Consider the following 17,145-nt stretch of genomic DNA (forward strand, 5'->3'; position numbering starts at 1 on the left):
GGAAAATGTTTGAGGGGCTATTGAGGGACTATATACAGGATTATGTGACAATAAATAGTATTATAAGTGACAGCCAGCACGGTTTTACTAAGGACAGAAGTTGTCAAACTAACCTAATCTGTTTTTATGAAGAGGTGAGCAGAAGTCTAGACAGAGGGGCCGCTGTGGATTTAGTGTTTTTGGACTTTGCAAAGGCATTTGACACTGTCCCCCATAGACGCCTAATGGGTAAATTAAGGACTATAGGTTTAGAAAATATAGTTTGTAATTGGATTGAGAATTGGCTCAAGGACCGTATCCAGAGGGTTGTGGTCAATGATTCCTACTCTGAATGGTCCCCGGTTATAAGTGGTGTACCCCAGGGTTCAGTGCTGGGACCACTATTATTCAACTTATTTATTAATGATATAGAGGAAGGGATTAATAGCACGATTTCTATTTTTGCAGATGACACCAAGCTATGCAATATAGTTCAGACTATGGAAGATGTTTGTGAATTGCAGGCAGATTTAAACAAACTAAGTGTTTGGGCGTCCACTTGGCAAATGAAGTTTAATGTAGATAAATGTAAAGTTATGCATCTGGGTACCAACAACCTGCATGCATCATATGTCCTAGGGGGCGCTACACTGGCGGATTCACTTGTTGAGAAGGATCTGGGTGTACTTGTAAATCATAAACTCAATAACAGCATGCAGTGTCAATCAGCTGCTTCAAAGGCCAGCAGGATATTGTCGTGTATTAAAAGAGGCATGGACTCGCGGGACAGGGATGTAATATTACCACTTTACAAAGCATTAGTGAGGCCTCATCTAGAATATGCAGTCCAGTTCTGGGCTCCAGTTCATAGAAAGGATGCCCTGGAGTTGGAAAAAATACAAAGAAGAGCAACGAAGCTAATAAGGGGCATGGAGAATCTAAGTTATGAGGAAAGATTGAAAGAATTAAACCTATTTAGACTTGAAAAAAGACGACTAAGGGGGGACATGATTAACTTATATAAATATATTAATGGCACATACAAAAAATATGGTGAAATCCTGTTCCTTGTAAAACCCCCTCAAAAAACAAGGGGGCACTCCCTCCGTCTGGAGAAAAAAAGGTTCAAGCTGCAGAGGCGACAAGGCTTCTTTACTGTGAGAACTGTGAATCTATGGAATAGCCTACCGCAGGAGCTGGTCACAGCAGGGACAGGAGATGGCTGCAAAAAAGGGTTAGATAATTTCCTAGAACAAAAAAATATTAGCTCCTATGTGTAGAAATTTTTCCTTCCCTTTTCCCTTCCCTTGGTTGAACTTGATGGACATGTGTCTTTTTTCAGCCGTACTAACTATGTAACTATGTAACCTCTGAACACCATGGCAGCTGCTATGGCTATAGTTTCGTCCATATAGTTTCGCCACTCACGCCGATCATCCATGGTAGGGGGATGCTACGTATTATAACTGCACAACGATAAGGCTCCTATAAGGTGTTGGTCACACGGTTACATGTAGTTCACCATGCTGGCTTACAGCCCATTGGTCACGCTCATACTATTAGATCAGACGAGATGCGCAGCATCGGCACAGGTCGCCTGCAAGAAAAAAATGGTATAATGTGCACTAAGAGGTCATTTGGACGGGGTTGTCCAGTTGGATGCTTGCTTATTGTAGGGAAAGGTTATTTTCCTATTGCCTGTATCAGTCCACAACTATTATCATATAATAAAATATTTGTTCCCGTTTTACATGTAGAAGAAATCAGCTACTGGTGCAGACGGAAAAGATCTTCCTTGAAAGACTCTGTAGGAGGTGTTGAATATCCTGAGAGTAATTCAGATGAGAGTCTCCCTCCATTTAACACCGTTGACCGAGATGCCATCTGGGCTGAGGTGGAGAAGGATCCCGAAAAGATGAAAAACGAGTTCACCGATCACCATGTTTCTGAGAGCGTTGAGCCGCCATTCCGCGGGGATGACGACCCGGACGACAGCGAGCACACCGAATCTGCCGACACTAGCATTGGGCAAAGTGCCAGCGAAAACACGTCCTCCTTTAACCCCAGCTCTGTGGACTCCAGTAATGAGCGTCGTTGGAGTAACGGCGACAATATCGATGGGCAAGGGTCTTCTAGGCCTTTTTGCCATCTGAATATGTCCTGCATGGAGGCACCCAGACCTAGTGCATTGTTAAATTTGGTACGTACGGAGTCTGACGTCACGCAGACCTCAGAGTCGCTTTCTAGTGACGACGAAGCAGATCTGGAGCTTCAGGCCATCAGAACCTCCAAACTTCTTAAGCAGCAAAAAGAGAAAGAGGAAATAATCGAAGCTCTTTTCAAACACATCCTGCTTTACCTGCAGCCTTATGACTCTAAGAGGGTGTTATATGCTTTTTCAGTGTTAGAGGCTGTTCTTAAAACCAACCCTAAAGAATTTATTGAAGCTGTAGCCAGCACCAGCATGGACACCAGCTCCACCGCGCACCTTAACTTAATATACAACCTTCTTGCACGCCACCAAGAAGCGCTTGTTGGACTAAGTTTCTATGGGAAACTTCAGACTCAGTCACCATCCATGTGTCCTCATTCTCTTTTGATTGAACTTCTGATGTATCTGTGCTTAAGTTTTTTGCGTTCTTATTACCCATGCTATCTGAAAGTGAGTCATCGGGATGTGCTTGGCAATCGGGACGTCCAAGTGAAAAGTGTAGAAGTTCTCATCCGGGTGATGTCACAACTGGCTGCCATAGCCAAGAACTCCGAAGGGAAGAACGTCGAATTTATACACCACTTGCTAGAGAGATGCAAAGTTCAAGAGTTTGTTCTTTTGTCTTTGTCGGCTTCCATGTATACAAGTCAGAAGAAGTATGAACTGGTGTCTCGTGGTGGCAGCAAAGACATGGCAGATGAAGGCTTGTTTGAAGAGAGCGTCATTAATTTTGGTCAAGACCAGATCTGGAGTGAACATCCTCTTCAGATTGAGCTCCTGAAGCTTCTTCAGGTCTTGATTGTTCTGGAGCATCACTTGCGGCAACTACAAGAAGACCAGGATTCTCCAGTAGACCTCTCGAAGGAATGGCATCGGGGACTCAACTTTCAGCAGTCTATTAACGCCATGCAGTACGTGCAATCACACGCAATAACTTCACAAGGATTGTTTGTGTCCGCAGTTGTGAGGGCCTTACGTCCTGAATATGGCTATGGAATGCACCCTCCGTGGGTGGCACTGGTCACATCATCTCTGCCTTACTTTGGCAAATCTTTAGGATTGACAGTAGCACCTTTTGTCGCCCAGATATGTAAGAATTTAGATGAACTTGTGAAGCAATATGAAAATGAATCCGTTAAAATAAGGTAAGTTAAAAGAAGAAGAAACGCCGTGCCCTAAAATAATGTTGTTGGATTCAGTCCCTTTACAGACTGGGGGGATTCAAATGGAATAAATAGATGGGTGGTTGGTTTTGTGGGTGGGTGGTTGGGTGGGTGGATGGATAGCTGGTTGGTTGGTTGGTTGGTTGGGTGGGTGGGTGGATGGATGGAAGGATAGGTGATTGAATGAATAGGTGAGCTGGTGGTTGAATGTGTAGATAGGTGGCTTAATGGTGGGTGGATGTATAGATGGATGTTTTTTTTTTGTTTGGTAAATGGATTGATTATTGTATGATGGTTGTAGAGATCAATGTATGCATAAATGGGTAGATTGATGATTGTATGATAATGGTATAGATGTGTGGATGTATAGCTAGGTGGGTTGGTAGTTGGATGTATAGATGGATATATATATATATATATATATATATATAGATAGATAGATAGATGGTTGCCTAGAAATAGTTGAATTATCACATGATGGTTGTAGAGATGAATACATGTATAAATGGGTAGATTGATGGACTGGTTAGTGGATGGATGAGTGGATGGATGGATGTATAGATGGGTGGGTGGGGTAGTGGCAGGATGTACAGCTGGGTGAATGGGTGGCTGGATGTATAAATGGGGGGGGTCGGCGAGTGAATTGCTGTATAGATGGATGGGTGGCTGGATGTATAGATGGGGGATTGGTGAGTGAATTGATGTATAGGTGGATGGGTGGGTGGCTGTATGTATAGATGGGGGATTGGTGAGTGAATTGATGTGTAGATGGATGGGTGGCTGGATGTATAGATGGGGGATTGGTGAGTGAATTGATGTATAGATGGATGGGTGGCTGGATGTATAGATGGGGGATTGGTGAGTGAATTGATGTATAGGTGGATGGGTGGCTGGATGTATAGATGGGGGATTGGTGAGTGAATTGATGTATAGATGGATGGGTGGCTGGATGTATAGATGGGGGATTGGTGAGTGAATTGATGTATAGATGGATGGGTGGCTGGATGTATAGATGGGGGATTGGTGAGTGAATTGATGTATAGATGGATGGATGGGTGGCTGTATAGATGGGGGATTGGTGAGTGTATTGATGTATAGGTGGATGGGTGGCTGGATGTATAGATGGGGGATTGGTGAGTGAATTGATGTATGGGTGGCTGGATGTATAGATGGGGGATTGGTGAGTGAATTGATGTATAGGTGGATGGGTGGCTGGATGTATAGATGGGGGATTGGTGAGTGTATTGATGTATAGGTGGATGGGTGGCTGGATGTATAGATGGGGGATTGGTGAGTGAATTGATGTATAGGTGGATGGGTGGCTGGATGTATAGATGGGGGATTGGTGAGTGTATTGATGTATAGGTGGATGGGTGGCTGGATGTATAGATGGGGGATTGGTGAGTGAATTGATGTATAGGTGGATGGGTGGCTGGATGTATAGATGGGGGATTGGTGAGTGAATTGATGTATAGGTGGATGGGTGGCTGGATGTATAGATGGGGGATTGGTGAGTGAATTGATGGATGGGTGGCTGGATGTATAGATGGGGGATTGGTGAGTGTATTGATGTATAGGTGGATGGGTGGCTGGATGTATAGATGGGGGATTGGTGAGTGAATTGATGTATAGGTGGATGGGTGGCTGGATGTATAGATGGGGGATTGGTGAGTGAATTGATGTATAGGTGGATGGGTGGCTGGATGTATAGATGGGGGATTGGTGAGTGTATTGATGTATAGGTGGATGGGTGGCTGGATGTATAGATGGGGGATTGGTGAGTGAATTGATGTATAGGTGGATGGGTGGCTGGATGTATAGATGGGGGATTGGTGAGTGAATTGATGTATAGGTGGATGGGTGGCTGGATGTATAGATGGGGGATTGGTGAGTGAATTGATGTATAGGTGGATGGGTGGCTGGATGTATAGATGGGGGATTGGTGAGTGTATTGATGTATAGGTGGATGGGTGGCTGGATGTATAGATGGGGGATTGGTGAGTGAATTGATGTATAGATGGATGGGTGGCTGGATGTATAGATAGGTCGGTAAGCAGATGTTTTTTATAGATAGATGGTTACATAGAAATCAATGGATGATGGCATGATGGTTGTAGAGATGAATGTGTTTGTATTAACGAGAAGATGGATTGTTTGTATAATAGTTGTATAGATGGATGGTTGTATAATGGTTGTATAGATGGATGGTTGTATAATAGTTGTATAGATGGATGGTTGTATAATCGTTGTATAGATGGATGGTTGTATAATGGTTGTATAGATGGATGGTTGTATAATAGTTGTATAGATGGATGGTTGTATAATCGTTGTATAGATGGATGGTTGTATAATAGTTGTATAGATGGATGAACAGAAACAATATGATGGTCCAACTTACACAATCCTTATTTTACAATATTATTTGGCCTGGGGTGTGTGATTGAAACCCGTCCCCTGATCCTGTGAAATCTGATGGATCTGGGGACTGTCCTCCTATATCCATGGTTGGTTCTTGGTTTACAGAAGTGCTCAAAGTGAAGCAGACAGGCCGACTAAATCTGACACAACCTCGATTACAAAAAATTTATAAACATTGAGAATAAAATCTCACCGGGGATTTCTACCAACAGCGCGGCTTGCAAAAGAGAGAACGTGTCCCCAGATTACCCGCTCACCCTCCTGGAGGGACTCACCGCTATTGGTCATTTTTGCCTCCTGGATCATCCTGCTCGGATAAAGAAGGTATTTTATATGATTTCATGTGTAATATCACTTTAACCCAATCCTCATATTATGCTGCTGATATGTCTAATTATCTTTCTGCTCCAGGCTCTGATTACAGACACTGATATTTTTATGAATTTTTACAAGAGTAGGCGCCATTTTTAATTTTAATCATTCGTTGCAGATATTTTGCAATGTATGTCTCTTTAATTGAAATTATCAGAACTCGTTTCGAGGCACATTGATTCATGTATGGCCAACTTAACACAATGGTATGAGTGTACAGGTCACTGCTTCCCACAAGATCAACACAGTATTTTCCTGAAATACTATGTGCTGCTGGAGGACCTTGTTCCTTCCACTATTAGTCTGTAATCTACCAATTATCTCTAACCCTTCTTCACATCCTAATATCGCTCCTGTCCTCACAGGCATAACGACCTGAGTGGATAGGTCACTACCTGCGACAAGAGCAGTACACTCCTCTCCTGCTGTTGTCTTCATTCCTATGATCCGATTGGCTTTAGGGTGTTCAGTCACAGCCACAAAATGGATCAATTTGTTTTATTCTACCAGCTAAATAATAAAATTCCTTTTATTATTTTTGTATTTCTTGCCCTCAGTCGTCCTCTTCAGATCCGGCAAATCTTAAGAACGCTCGCAATGCTCTTCTGGAAGAGCTTCCTCGCATTGTTAACAGCTTATCTCTGCTCTGGAGTGTCATTACCAGACAAGAGAGGGAGAGAAGACCCTCCGATCTCCTGGGGACAATAAAAGGGTCGTCCTCGGTCTACTTCAAAACAACGAAAGTAAGAAACAAGAACTTTCCTTCCTATTTTGAGCATCAATCTGCCATGATCTGTGATCGCCTCTTCTAAATGATTTACTATGATATAATACAGAATCGTCCAATCTTGTCTTCGTTTGTATCTTTAGCCTCACATTTTAATGGAATACAAACGTCATTGTGTTGTTACCGTGTCGTTCACCTTTCTAATTCGCAGAATACAAAGGTCATTGGGTCAAATACATAATGTCTTTAAACCTAAAAACAATTTAAATAGAATATCCATTCTCCTCTGCAAGCCATTTACTTTGCAGCTGTCCACAATAAGGGTTAGTTCACACAGAGTTTTTTTTGCGCTGTTTTTGACACAGAAATCGCATCAAAAACCGCGCTAAAAAAAGGCCGAAATCGTCTCCCATTATTTAGGCGGAAAAGAACGCTTACAGGAAAAGAAAGCGGCATTCTCTTTCTTCCCGCGTTTCCGTCTTTGATCTCCCATTGACATGAGAGGCAGATAAAGCGTTTTTCACGGCGCTCAAGGCTGCGGCCGAAAAATGCCGGAAAAAAACGCGGCAAGAGACTACAGGCAGGTCAAAATCTACCTGAAAATTCATGGGGGAATTTTGAGGCAGATTTTGACCTGCCTGTAGTCTCTTGCAGCGTTTTTTGCGGCATTTTTCACCTGCAGCCTATGAGCGCAGCAGGCAAAAAAACGCCATGGGAGGTCAGAGACGGAAATGCCCGAAGATAGGGCATGCCGATATTTCCGCGGCAAAAACCGCTGCAAAAAAAATCTGTGTGAACAGGGCCTTAATCTTTCTGACAGCAATTTTATATACAGATATTATTAAGCAATATTAAAAATATCTTTGCCACTATTAACAAACATTGAAACTTTTGTACAGAAGGAATAATACACCTATTCGTGTAATACAGTGATCTGCTATATGTAGCTTCCCTCTGTATACAGATCGCACGCCCAACAATCGGTAAAACGAAGCGGCCTTGTGAGCGCTCAGCTGCTTCGTTTCTGTACGGCTTTCTCCGGAAAGCCGATGTAGCGTGTTCATAGACTTTCTATTGAGCCCGTAGTCCGATACATTGATTTCCGGAAAAAGCCGATGAGACACGGGGGGCGCTTCTGCCGCTTTGTTTTAGCGACTCGTGGGGGTCTCAGTGCTCGGACCCCCACCAATCAAAACTTTTAGAAACATTTTTGAGTCTCAGACAATTCACTTTAATGCCCTTGATATTTCATTGACGCTGGAGGGTGAGATAAGCAGTCGTAAATTATCTTGTCCCGCTTATCCCAAAGAGAAGCAAAGGATCACATAAGTTAAAATCCAACCTTTCAGATCCCTGTTTCTAACATCTGACCATAAATTCTGCAAATCTCAGTGGTCTTTACCAAGAGGTGGCATCATAACAGAATTATTCTGTGTGTTACAGACACTGAAGCAGAAAATCTTAGACTTTCTCAACCCGCTGACCGCACACCTGGGGGTGCAACTCATTGCCGCAGTTGCTGCTGTTTGGAGGAGGAAGAGGTTCAACAAGGCTCAGAGTAAAGCTAAGGTGAGACATTGCACGATGGGAATTCCAGAGTAAGGCTTCATTCACATCTGCGTCAGGGCTCCGTTCCGGCTGAGCTTTCTGGAAATGTGCCTGTACAGAGCAGTTGTTGCTTCCCTTCCTCTCCTCCGGATGGACCGTGATCCAAAGTTAGTTATTCTGCAGGGGGCGCCAATGAGCACAGGAAAAGTCTTCTCTCCTGGTAAGTAGAAGAAATCTGTATAGTGGGAATGACGTTCGGAATAAAGAAAGATATATATCTTGCGGACCCTGATGCAGTCATTGTTCAGAAGATTGCTGAAAACACGTGGAAGAGAGCGGATCTGCTGTTCTGATTGGTTTAGAAAAAGGATCTGATTTTTTTTTTTTCCTTGCAGATTGTACCGGTGCCCAGCGAGTCTCAGCTGACACTGGTTGACCTGGTGTGTGCTCTGAAGACAATGAAGACCGACACCATATTGCAGCTTGTGAAGGAGGTGGTCAAGAAGCCTCCTCAGATAAAAGGAGATGAGGTATTGGTCGGACATAGCCCAGCTTCATGTTTCTATGACGACTATCATCGTTTTAAATTAGGATTCTCCTCTTATTTCTTTAGAAGGCTTCGCTAGTCGATATACCCATGCTTCAATTCAGCTTTGCATTTATACAAAGGTAAGCATTGCAGGGGACCAACGCCATGTTTTGTGGTGAAGTATTCCAGCAGGTCTTACGGACAGAATTCATGACATCTAAAGGATCAGTCTTCATCAGTTTCATGATCCGTTTTTTTTTTTGTTTGTTTTTTTCGTGATTAGTCATGACCAGATCATCTGTCAATGGGTAACAGATTGAAAAATGAATTGCAATTTGTCACCACTTTATATGAAAAAACAACAAGACAAAAGCTTGGCCATACACGCTAAGGCCCCAATATGGGCCGTAAAAAAGGAGCGGCGATCAACAAGAGGGCTCGTTTGCTCCTTTCTCAAGGATCTCTTATCGGTTATGTTTGGGGACGAGTGATCATTACTCTGATCGCTCGTCCCCATACATTTCCATCATCTTGGCAACACCTCTCCCTGCCGCCGACGACGATAATATTATTTATTGCTGCATAAACGATACGATCAGCCGATGAATGAGGGTTTACACAGGGCAATGATCGGGAACGAGTTTTCGTAAAAATACTTGTTTTCCCGATAATTGGCCCGTGTAAAGGGGCCTTTAGAAAAATGGCGGCTGGTCTGGATCTGTCAGGAGATAAGTTCTACCACAGGAGTCTGCCAATGGCTTATTCTGTTCTCTCTATTGAAATAAACTCGTAAGCTCATCCAATCCAAGTGTGCATGTTTATGGGGGGTTCAGGAGAGATCGCTGTTTATGGCTATATTAGGCTCTGTTCACATCTGCTGTGTGGTTTCCGTTTGTAACGTAAACGACTACGCAGCCCTGTATCTATCGTATGTTACCTGCGCCTGACCCGATTTACTTACAATGGAGCCTTAACGTTTCCGTCATGGGGGCAGTCGTTTTGATAGGAAGAATAGCTCTGCAAACAATGGAGTCTCTAAACGGTGTCTCCGACGCAGATGTGAACAGAGCCCTATGGGTCTGGCCAGCATGTACTTCATCAGTTTGCAGTGTCTTTTCTTATAACATTTTTTTTTTGCAGGCTGTCACCATCTGATATGCAAGAAAACTTCCAGTCATTGCTGATTCTGTTGAAAGAATCTGTCCCGTTAAATTTGGCTCCACCAGGATTCTTCCTGCTCTTGAGGTAACGCGATATATAATCTCTTATCTGATCATCTCTTATTTGTGTTCTAGAAATATATCTTAAATATCTTCTAGGGTCCGTTCACACTGCGTTTTTTGGCGCTGATTTTGACATGGAAGCCGTGTGGGAATCGGCGCCAAGAAAAGCCCCAAATTGCCCCCCGTTTATTTCAATGGGAGGCAAAGGCATTTTTTCCCAGGCAGCATGCTCTTACTTTGAGCGTTTTCTGAGTCTGACCTCCCATTGAAATCAATGGAAGGCAGAAAAAACCTGCAGCGCTCATTTAGAGCGTTTTTTTATGGTATCTTTACTACCAGTACTTATTACTTTAAGCCACAGTCACATCTCCTGCCCCATACCTCTCACTGTGCAGAGACATACTTGAATCAGTGACCACTGCGGTGACATCAGTAAGGGAGGAAGTAGCTAGCTTCTCCTCCTTCTTGGGTTTCAACAGAAATCAATATAGCGTCCAGGCTGGGACGTAACTGCATGAAAAGTAAGATATGGCAGAGGATTTTTAAGAAACTGATATACTTCGTTCAGGGTTTCTGGGAATATTCCTTATATATTTTTCTGCCATATGACTAAGAATATGGATCTGAACACGGGGACTTTCATTTGTGATAGTCTGCAGGGCAACTCCCCGCAAAGCCGCAGGTTGGAGACCATTGCTCTATCAGTGCCATTTTCACTCTACTGATAATTTACATGAGCAAAATACATGAAATAGTTTCTTCTATGGAGCATACAAGCAGATATTCCGATTCTTTCAGCCTCTTATCACATAAGATAAGAAGTCACATAAAATCATACACTCGCCGTGAAGGAATTCCTCTATTGACTACGTGTTTTGAGATGTATTTTGTATGACTAAGCCAAAGGTGAGCGTAAGCGTGTATGTATGTCAGGCAAATCTAGAAGATCCCTGATAAGGTTGTGTTCTAGAAGTAGAAGCTTTCAGAGTCGAAACGGTGTGGCGATGTCGGATTCCCTGTGTATTGCCTCAGCCGGCCAGGTTCCTCTCTTAAGGGGGTCTTACACACGATTATCAGGCAGACGAGCGTTCATATAACGCTAATTGCCATGTGTAAACGGGAACGATCAGCAGATGATCGAGCAAACACTCGATCATCTGCTGATCGTATCGATTTATAAAAGTGAAATATTATCGTTGTCGGCAGCACATCTTGGTGTGTGAACAGGGAGACGCGCTGCCGACATGATGATAATGTATGAGGACGAGCGATCAGAGTAACGACCGCTCGTCCCCATCCATAGCTCCGTGTGACAGGAGCAAACGAGCGCCGATCAATAACGTTTCATTGATCGGCGCTCGCTTTATCGGCCGGTGTAATAGGGGCTTTATTTGGGTGTGGTAATCCGCATACTCTCATGAAGATTAAAGGGGTTTCCTCATCACAGGATATAGCATAGCTGCCTCATAGGTCTCATCTATAGGGACCCCACCCTAGTAGGAGAACTGTGGTCCCCTGATCCCCATTGCAATTGCAAGCAGTCGCAGCGTCAATGGAGAGGGGGCTGCTGAAGTCTTTTAGAATTGCCAAATGAGCCAAGCAGTGCCTACCTCTTAGGCTTTTATGACATATCCTGTGGATACTGTATGTCCTTTAAAGGGGTTGTCCAGGAATATAAAAACATGGCTGCTTTTTCCAAAAACAGCGCCACACCTGTCTGCAGGCTGTGTGTTGTATTGCAGCTCAGCCCCATTCAATTCAATGGTGCAGAGTTGCAATACCGGACACAGCCTGTGGACAGGTGTGGCGCTGTTTCTGGAAGAAAGGAGCCATGTCTTTGTAATCCTGGACTACCCCTTTAAGACTGTTAGGAAGTACATGAACATTTCCCATCTATAGTAGTCCCTCAATGTCAGTGCGGGTTATATTCTTGGTATAGTATCAGCATTTACCTATAAACTTTAATTATACGTGTCCTTGTTTCCGGACAGTATTCTGAATGACTTTGTCACCAGGACCCCAAACCTGGAGAACAAGAAAGACCAAAAGGATCTGCAGGTAAAACAGCCCCTTTCCTGCCTGTCCTGTCTAATATAGTGCTAGACTATTCATGGTGCAATTGAGCGCCTGCTTTGGGCCCCGATGCTGCGTGGGTTCCCTATTTGGGGAGTTCTGGGGTGAAACAAGTGGTGCAGGGGTCTGCTATTGCCTGCAGTACTATAATCTCAAATAGTCTCTACTGACTAAGCAATAAGCGTCGGTCTGGTAGCAAATCCGGTCACCGTGACGTCACCCACATATTGTTATATACGAGCCACAAATGGGCGTTTCTGAGAGGCTTTGTGGTCCAGGGCAGGTCGGAGTCGGGGATTAAAATGTTGGGAGTTTTGCATTCATGTTCAATGTCTGTTCTTTACACACGCAGCCCCTGTCATACTTCCCCGTGTCATGTACCGTGGCGGATGTAAGCGTTTCAGTGGCGGTATGATGTAATATTGAGGGTCAGTGTTGCAGTACTGCAGAATGGGGCGAGGGGCTTGGGGTGATTCCGCCTTTTAACACCATATTGTTTTTAGGTACAACAGTCTGTGTGGATTTTAGAATATATGTGGCCCAGATACAGCTTAGGCTATGTTCACGTATATACATCCAGACATATGCCACTGTATAGGCATATAGTGACATACGCCACCTATAGGCTCACATTATATAAACTATACCGCGCGGTATCCGTTTTGGGTTTTTTGCGGGTTGCCTCTATTGAATAGCTTTCTGTGTATAGGCTAGGAAGTTTTCCAGTACATACGAAGCTTGACGAGGAAAAATTGCTACGTGAACAGATCCGACCTCCGCATGGCTTCTCCCTAGTAAACGGTCTCTACTTTCTTTACAGGAAGTGACTCAAAAGATTCTGGAGTCGGTGGGGAACGTGGCGGGATCCTCTTTGGAGCAGACTAGCTGGCTAAGCAGAAATCTGGAGGTTAAGGCTCAACCGCAGGTGTCTCTGGATGAAGCAGATGGTGACGGGGAGCTGTATGGTAAGAAATGAGATGTACTGTAAGATTACAGATGTAACATCACCCGTCCAAAGCAGAAAAATAGGCACTATCCTTAAAGAGGCTCTGTCACCAGATTCTCAAACCCCTATCTCCTATTGCATGTGATCGGCGCTGCAATGTAGATAACAGTAACATTTTTTGTTTTTTTTTAAAACGTTCATTTTTGGCCAAGTTATGAGCTATTTTATATATATGCAAATGAGGTTTGAAATGGACAACTGGGCGTGTTTTTTTCCGTATGTCCAACTGGGCGTGTATTGTGTTTTTAACTGGGCGTGTTTACGTGTATGACGCTGACCAATCAGTGACCAGTCAGCGTCATACACTCCTCTACATTCATTTACACAGCAGCGATGTGCAGCCACATACACAGAGATTAACGTTACTGCAGTGTCCTGATAATGAATACACCTGAAATCCAGCCTGGACGTCATGTGTATTCACAATCCTGACACTTCTGAATCTTTTCTGTGAGATTCCAGCAAGCCACGCGTAATCTCGCGAGATTACGGAGGTAAATGAGATTTCGTTTCCCTTGCTGGAAATCTCACAGAAAAGATTCAGAAGAGTCAGGATTCTGAATACACATGACGTCCAGGCTGGAGGTCATGTGTATTCATTATCAGGACACTTGTGTATGTGGCTGAACATGGTTCTAATAAGAACGTGATGCTGCTGTGTAAATGAATGGAGAGGAGTGCATGATGCTGATTGGTCACTGATTGGTCAGCGTCATACACGTAAACACGCCCAGTTAAAAACACAATACACGCCCAGTTGGACATACGAAAAAAAACACGCCCAGTTGGACATTTCAAAGCTAATTTGCATATATATAAAATTGCTCATAACTTGGCCAAAAATGAATGTTTTAAAAAAAAACTAAAAAAAACACGTTACTGTTATCTACATTGCAGCGCCGATCACATGCAATAGGAGATAGGGGTTGCAAAATCTGGTGACAGAGCCTCTTTAAAGGGTTATTCCCATCAGAGGAAGTGATGGTCTATTGCTAGGCCCAATTCCTAAAGACGAGAGTTTCTACAATGCATGTGCAGACACTGAACAAGCAGGGAATACGCTGAGATTTTAGCTCTGGATTTTCCTATCTGTTTGCTATATAGATATAAGTTACATTTAGTCACATAGAGCTGTAATGGCCTTATTATAAATTGTCAGATATGGGGCAGATTTATTACACTTGTGGGTAGGGGGATATTACTCTGTTGGAAATCCCCTTTAAATAGCTAGGGTGGTTGGTAGTTAAAAACTAATATTTGTTGGGGTCTAGGGTGTTTTGGTGAGTAACATTTATTTATTATTCTGGTTGGTTCTGCTTGGTGAAAAGGTCGTTACTGGTTATGTATAGCAAATGAAAATGTACCTAACATGTAATTGTATTTAAGTTAAATAGGTCCAGAATTATTTATAGGACTTGGATGCAAAGCTACCCTAAAACCATCCGGTTAAATTATAACAGTCCCTCTGCCTGCAGCCACCACTAGGGGGAGCTCACTGCATACGTCTCCCATTTAAACTCAATAATACAGTAAATCATTATGTAGTTAACTCCCCCTAGTGGCAGCAGAAAAAAGTTTATCATTTTACTAAAATGTGAGTGGTTGGGGAAGTTCTGGGTACTATGAAGCCCCCCTAAGTGCACCTCTGCATATGCATGTAAATTCTAGAGGTGAAATAACAATAATATGGTTGTGTTCTCTATACAGATGATAATGCTGCTGCTCAGTCGTCCATGGTCTCTGCATCCGCCCCATCGGTCTATAGTGTCCACGCGCTATCGTTGCTTGCAGAGGTGAGTGCTGCTGTATTTTGTCCTACAGGGATCCCCTCCTATATGACAGTGCTGTTTGCACATGCAACAGGAGCACATGGCACGTCTACAACATGTCCATCAAAGGGCTATAGGGCCTGGAAGCCGTCCAATGCAGCCCATATATTCTGCATAATCATTGTAAGGGTCTGTTCACATCATCGTTCGGGTTCCGCTCATCTGTTCCGTTCAACATTTCCGTCAGGAACCGGTGAATGGAAAGCTGAATGGAAACTATCGCTTCCATTCGCATAATGCAAACGGAAGCGATAGTTTGCGTTCAGCTTTCCGTTCATCTGATGGAAAGGATGAACGGAACCGGAACGATGATGTGAGCAGGCCCTTAATGTGTTGTGTGCAATGAATAATATAGGCATCATTTTTTATTAATTTTTTTTAAAGGTCCTGGCTACTCTCTTGGACATGGTTTATAGAAGTGATGAGAAGGAGAAAGCTGTTCCCTTAATATCGAGGCTCCTGTACTTTGTTTTTCCTTATCTGCGTAATCACAAGTACGTACATCTTTAAAAGTCGCTTTATTAGTATTATTAGGAGCATATATTGTGTGTGCGTGCGTGCGTGCGTATGTGTGTGTGTGTGTGTGTATATATATATATATATATAATGTGTGTATCGACAGCACTATCGTTTACACCCAAAAAACTGAAACCTTACGGAGCGGAGACGAATGGAAACATTACCATTGAAATCAACGGTAATGGAAACGGAAGCTATGGTTTCTGTTCGGCTTTCCGTTCATGGGTTCCTTTGACAGAAAGGTCGAGCGGAACCTATGAACGGAAGCCTGACACAGATGTGAACAGGGCCTAATATGTCAGTGAGATAGAAGATAATGTGTTTGAGTACTGCCAAGCCTCCTTGTTTCTTCTCTGACAGACTGGTTGCTATGGATGTTTTGCCGGGCAACCTCCTATAAAAGGATTAACTACTAGGCAGCGGGTCCCTATTAACCAGTAGGTCTCATCTGATTAGGTCAGGTTCACACTGTGGCCACTGGGGACTGCCAGTAAACCAAGCATAATATGAAAGAGAAAGGGAAGAGAAAGCTAGTAATGGAACTGTACTGAGTGGTGCAAGTAAAATAACCATAAGTTCACCTTTCTTTTAACATCTTTAGCGCATACAATGCCCCCAGTTTCCGTGCCGGTGCCCAGCTCCTCAGCAGCCTCAGCGGGTATGCCTACACCAAGCGAGCTTGGAAGAAGGAGGTTTTAGACTTGTATATGGATCCTGGCTTTTTCCAGATGGATACGTCTTGCATTCCGTAAGAACACCACGTCGACCTCATGTTCAGCCCAATCCTATTTCGTTATATGTCAGTGAATTGATCTATCGCACAGTTATAACGCTTAATCATTGTATCAAATCTTTCTAATGTACTTTGGGGCAGATTTACTAATGATGTCTGGTGTAAATATAAGACATTCAGTAGATGCGGCAAATTTCTGATATGTGTGACAAAATTTGGCGAGTCTTGCTAGACATCTTGGACACTTTTCTTAGGCCGTGACCCCTTGTCGAATGAGGCCCAAAAAGTGACCAAACCAATAAATGTGGCGCACGGCAGGTTCACCAAAATTCTGCCACATTTTGAATAGTAAATCTGTCTCTTTGTGTTTTCAATTCCTCACCATTGTCAAGACATCCTGCTTGCTGTCAGTGAATGTAAATATTCTTCTTTACATCCAGAGGCTGAAAACTCATGCAGACATAATATTCTCACCTCTGAGGCTTTTTTTAAACAATGTAGGAAACTGCTATTAGGAGATCGCTGCTGCTGTGTTCAGCTCACAGAAGATTACGATGACTGATGCATTGTAACAACTCAGCAGCTGAATGTAGTGAGGAAGTGAATGGCAAATTGATTTTATTTAGAACTGTTTTTTTCTTCTTTTGGAGCGCTCACAATTTTTTTTCCCCTCCTCTGTAGTGCCGGTCATGTGAATTGCCTTTAGTAGTTCCTGACCTGCAGCATTTATGCAAACTTTCCCTGTAGTGCCCCAAGTGGCCAGCACAAAGCATGACATCCTGTCAATACCGGAGCAGTGAAGCTTGATAAGTGT

General features: G+C 43.4%; 1 protein-coding gene across 1 annotated transcript in view; it reads left to right on the forward strand.

Moving 5' to 3' along the window:
- Positions 1-17,145, forward strand: part of DOP1B (DOP1 leucine zipper like protein B) — a 101,979-nt gene that overhangs the window by 63,528 nt on the left and 21,306 nt on the right. The window contains exons 19-30 of the mRNA XM_075854595.1: positions 1,737-3,336; positions 5,985-6,096; positions 6,702-6,887; positions 8,315-8,440; positions 8,815-8,949; positions 9,033-9,088; positions 10,089-10,193; positions 12,163-12,229; positions 13,065-13,209; positions 14,958-15,043; positions 15,464-15,573; positions 16,200-16,346. Coding sequence (XP_075710710.1) covers positions 1,737-3,336; positions 5,985-6,096; positions 6,702-6,887; positions 8,315-8,440; positions 8,815-8,949; positions 9,033-9,088; positions 10,089-10,193; positions 12,163-12,229; positions 13,065-13,209; positions 14,958-15,043; positions 15,464-15,573; positions 16,200-16,346 — 2,875 coding nt within the window. The remainder of the gene's footprint in view (positions 1-1,736; positions 3,337-5,984; positions 6,097-6,701; positions 6,888-8,314; positions 8,441-8,814; positions 8,950-9,032; positions 9,089-10,088; positions 10,194-12,162; positions 12,230-13,064; positions 13,210-14,957; positions 15,044-15,463; positions 15,574-16,199; positions 16,347-17,145) is intronic.

Source organism: Rhinoderma darwinii, chromosome 2 (genome assembly GCF_050947455.1).
Source record: "Rhinoderma darwinii isolate aRhiDar2 chromosome 2, aRhiDar2.hap1, whole genome shotgun sequence".
Classification (NCBI taxonomy): domain Eukaryota; kingdom Metazoa; phylum Chordata; class Amphibia; order Anura; family Rhinodermatidae; genus Rhinoderma; species Rhinoderma darwinii.